The sequence below is a fragment of the Mustela lutreola genome, chromosome 2 (assembly GCF_030435805.1).
Source record: "Mustela lutreola isolate mMusLut2 chromosome 2, mMusLut2.pri, whole genome shotgun sequence".
NCBI lineage: Eukaryota > Metazoa > Chordata > Mammalia > Carnivora > Mustelidae > Mustela > Mustela lutreola.
The window spans coordinates 7016696-7021762 of NC_081291.1; the positions used below are offsets into that span (position 1 = coordinate 7016696).

General features: G+C 40.4%; 1 protein-coding gene across 1 annotated transcript; it reads right to left on the minus strand.

The window, feature by feature from the left end:
- Positions 1-3384: 3384 nt before the first annotated feature.
- Positions 3385-4308, minus strand: LOC131823485 (olfactory receptor 7E178-like). The gene is given in 1 exon segment (XM_059159884.1): positions 3385-4308. A coding segment is annotated over 1 exon segment (831 nt). The 5' UTR covers positions 4216-4308.
- Between the last annotated feature and the right edge of the window lie 759 nt (positions 4309-5067).

Consider the following 5067-nt stretch of genomic DNA (forward strand, 5'->3'; position numbering starts at 1 on the left):
ATTTACCCCATTAAATTGGGAGTGTAAGAAACTGTGCTTATGCATGTGTGCATAGATGGCAGAGGAATATTTTAGAGATCCCAAATGACCAAATGACAGGAGTATAGTGGATTGGAGAAGGAGGTGTGAGTATTGAGATGTTTTAGAATTCTTGAACAGGAGGAAAATAGTATTAAACTGAATCCACTTGATAGCAGGAAGATCCCATACAATACTAAGTTCATTGTCAGTGAGGTTGGCAGCCTATTTGCTTAATGTAAAGACAGAGAAAATTAAACCAGTTATTAGACAGCATTTCAAAAAGCCCAGATTGCTACCTCAGAAACTATGTGCAGCTTCTGTGAAGGAAAGACTGGTATGCACATGGGTTCCTGGTTGTGTAGCAGAAGATGGAAGGACCCAAAGATGACTGATCATGAGAGAAGAAAGCATGGTGACAAAGTGGAATCCTAGTGAAAGGAAAGATCTCTCCTTTGCTGAGGACATGGTCCTTCACTATCCTTGAGTAATGAAAATGAGGATCAGAGTTAAATTTATCCATAATGACAGAGGTGACTTAATCTACAGGCACAATTAAAACCACACAGTCACTGGAAATATCACCACTACTTGAAACCACAACTGTGTACCCTTGACCAAGAGATATCATTACAATCACCTTTTTTTTTTAAGATTTTATTTATTTATTTGTCACAGAGAGAGATATCACAAAGAGGCAGAGAGGCAGGCAGAGAGAGAGAGAAGCAGGCTCCCTGCTGAGCAGAGAGCCTGACATTGGACGTGATCCCAGGACCCTGAGACCATGACCAGAGCCAAAGGCAGAGGCTTAACCCTATGAGCCACCCAGGTGCCCCTACAGTCATCTTTTTATCCTGAGCTCACTCTGCAATCTCCCCATTGCATCTCACTCACAATGTAGATTTATTCCCTATATTATGATATGTCAGTCAGAGTTCAATCAAGAAAAGATTGGGCATTAGCACATGTGATCTTTATTACCATTATCAGAAGAATGTAAGGAGAAGCCAGTTGGAAAATCAGAGCAGTGGTTTAAAGATTCCCAGCCCCTACCACAGCATCACTACTTAAAGTATAGAAGGGTAAGTTTGGAACAGAAAATAATAGCTTAATTATCCAGCCCAATGAACCAGTTGTAGAGTGTGGCCAGTAAAGATAAGTAAAAAAATATTATCAAGAATATGAGGGGAATAACCACATTGGCTATTGTTATAGAAAACTCTTTCATATCTCCTCCTTTCTGACTTCTGATCGCTTTGAGATGTTCGGGGTTTGACCATGAAGAACAAACACATGCAAGTTATTGTTGGATGAAAGTTCTGACAAAATTCAAGACTCCTCCACCTTGGATGCACATTAGATTGGCCTGGGGTGCTGTTAAAAAATTGATCAAGTGTGGAGAAAGAGGAACCCTCCTGCACTGTTGGTGGGAATGCAAGCTGGTGCAACCACTCTGGAAAACAGCATGGAGGTTCCTCAAAAAGTTGAAAATAGAGCCACCTTATGACCCAGCAATTGCACTACTACATATTTACCCTAAAGATACAAACATAGTGATCAGAAGGGGCCCATGCACCCAAATGTTTATAGCAGCAATGTCCACAATAGCCAAACTATGGAAAGAACCAAGATGTCCATCAACAGATGAATGGATAAAGAAGTGATATATATATATATATATATATATATATATATATATATATATATATAATGGAATACTATGCAGCCATCCAAAGAAATGAAATCTTGCCATTTGCAATGATGTAGATGGAACTAGAGGGTATTATGCTTAGCAAAATAGGTCAAATGGAGAAAGACAATTATCATATGATCTCCCTGATATGAGGGAGTGGAGATGCAATGGAGCATGGGTGGGGGGCGGGTTGGGAGGTAGGAAAAGAATAAATAAAACAAGATGGGATCAGGAGGGAGACAAACCATAAAAGACTCTTAATCTCATAAAACAAACAGGATTGCTGGTGAGAGAGGGGTAAGGAGAGGGTGGTGGGGTTATGGACATTGGGGAAGTATGTGCTATGGTGAGGGCTGTGGTGAAGTGTGTAAACGTGGCAATTCACAGACCTCTACCCCTGGGGCTAATAATACATTATATGTTTATTAAAAGAGAGAGTCAACTATCATATGGTTTCACTTATTTGTGGAGCATAACAAATAGCATGGAGGACATGGGGAGTTAGAGAGGAGAGGGAGTTGGGGGAAATTGGAAGGGGTGGTGAATCATGAGAGACTATGGACTCTGAAAAACAACTGAGGGATTTGAAGTGGCAGGGGGTGGGAAGTTGGGGTAACAGGTGGTGGGTATTATAGAGGGCACAGATTGCATGGAGCACTGGGTGTGGTGAAAAAATAATGAATACTGTTTTTCTGAAAATAAATAAATTAATTTAATTTTTTTTAAAAAAATTTTCTAATTTTTTTAAACTGATCAAGTTCTTTTTTCTCTCCAGTCCAATTAAATCTTAACTGGTTGTGATGGGACTCAGGCATGAGGATTTTTAAAGTGTATCAGATGTTTCAAACATGAAGCCAAGATTGAGAACCAGTGACATACATTCTCTCATACAACTTGCATCAATAGATTTGATCAAAGCCAAAGTTTTATGGGAAAGAGACATGACAGTAAAAATGGATGAGAGAATATTTTATCTTTTATTTAAATTCAATTAATTAACATATAATGTATAATTGATTTCAGAGATAGAGGTCAGTGAGTTATCAGTCTTATGTAATTCTCAGTGCTCATTACATCAAGTACCCTCCTGAATGTCCATCACCCAGTTACCCCATACCCCAACCCCTCCCCTCCAGCAACCCTCAGTTTGCTTCTTATCAATAAGAGTCTCTTATGCTTTGTCTCCTTCTCTGATTTCATCTTGTTTCATTTTTTCCTCTTTTCTATGATACTCTTTTGTTTCTTAAATTCCACATATCAGTGAGATCATATGATAATTGTCTTTCTCTGATTGACTTATTTCCCTTACCATAACACCCTCTAGTTCCACCCATATATTTGCAAGTGGCAAGATTTCATTTTTTTGATGGCTGAGTAGTATTCCAGAGAATATATTTTAAAAAACAGTTTGAATTTCTACCTGGGCCATAGGTTACAAATACAGAAGATTCCACAGGTTAATAAGATTCAATTGTGCAATGATTTTGCCATACATAGAGTCCCAGCATATTCCCTTAATTCCATCAAAGATGTGCCAAGATAAGCAATATTTAGATATGACAAATCAGGAGGAATGGGAACCATGAGCTACCAAAATTATATGCCCAAGAGGTATGTTTGCCAATTCCATATGCAATTATTTATAATTAACAGACAAAAAAAGGAGTCGAAGACTAGACTGTTCTGTTGAGGAGCCTCTGCAAAGCCCTCTTGACATCCCCATTCTACAGGCTGTAAATGAAGGGATTCAGCATGGGAACAACTAAAGCATACATTACGGAGGCCACTGCATCCTTCCTGGAAGAATGTGAGACAGCTGAACTGAGGTACACCCCAAGACCTGTTCCATAAAATAAGCAAACAACTGACAGGTGAGAGCCACAGGTGGAGAAGGCTTTGTACTTCCCACCTGTGGATGGGACTCTCAGAATGGAGGAAACAATTCGTGTATAAGAGAAAAGGATCCCTGAGACTGGAATACCACCAAAGATGGCACCAACAAAATACAGGAATAATTTATTGGTGGAAGTACAATTACAGGAAAGTCTGAGGAGCTGAGGAATGTCACAGAAGAAATGAGGAATTTCCACATTTATGCAAAAGTTAAGCTGTGACATCATGAGGCAGTGAAGCTGAGAGTCCAAAAGGCTGATCAAAAAAGACACCAGAATGAGCAGGCTACAGAGGCGAGAGTTCATGATGACTGGGTAGTGCAGAGGATAACAAATAGCTACAAACCGATCATAGGCCATCACGGTTAAGAGTACACTGTCCAAACATCCAAAAAGAATAAAAAAAGACAACTGAATCAGGCAGCCCATACGAGAGATAACTCTGTTATGAGTTTTAATGTCCAGAATCACCTTTGGGACTGTGGTAGAAGTGAAGCCGATGTCAGCCAGGGACAGGATGGAGAGGAACAAGTACATGGGGGTGTGAAGACGGGAGTCAGAGCTGATAGCCAGGATGATCAGTAGATTCCCTAGCATGGTAACCAGATACATGGACAGGAACAGGCTGAAGATTACAGGCTGCAGTTCCGGATCATCTGAGAACCCCAGGAGGAGGAATTCCAAGACACTTGTTAGATTCTGGGGTTCCACATAGCAGAGACAGCTTTTGGGAAATAAATGAGAGGGGTTTTTTTAAGATTTTATTTAATTATTCGAGAGAAAGAGAGAAAGCACAAGAGGCAGGAGGGTCAGAAGGAGAAGTAGAGTCCACCCTGAGCAGGGAACCCAATGAGGGACTCCATCCTGGGACTCCAGGATCATGACCTGAGCCAAAGGTAGTTGCTTAAACAGCTAAGCCACCCGGGCACCCAAAATGAGACTTTAAGTAAAGGAAACAAGTATGCAGATACCCATCAGTGTGTCTATATTTTGGATTCAAGCAATTCATAAATTGAGGAAAATCTAGCAAAATTTCTCAGTGGTGGCAATACATTCTTCCTAGAACTCCTTTCTCATTGTCTTTGCTCCATTCACCTGTTTCAATGTGCATCCACTGTGGAAAGACTGGGCTAAAGAAATAAGAAGGGCAAAGATACTTAGAGATTTAAAAATCCATAAACACATTGACATGTGAGTCCCCTCCCTTAAAGGAAATAAAAATAATAAGAAATATATTTCTCATGATCTCCCTGATATGAGGAAGTGGAGATGTAACGTGGGGGGGGTTGGGGGTAGGAAAAGAATAAATGAAACAAGATGGGATTGGGAGGGAGACAAACCATAAGAGACTCTTAATCTCACAAAACAAATGGAGGGTTGCTGGGGGGAGGGGGGTTGGGAGAAGGGGGGTGGAGTTATGGACATTGGGGAGGGTATATGCTATGGTGAGTGCTGTGAAGTGTG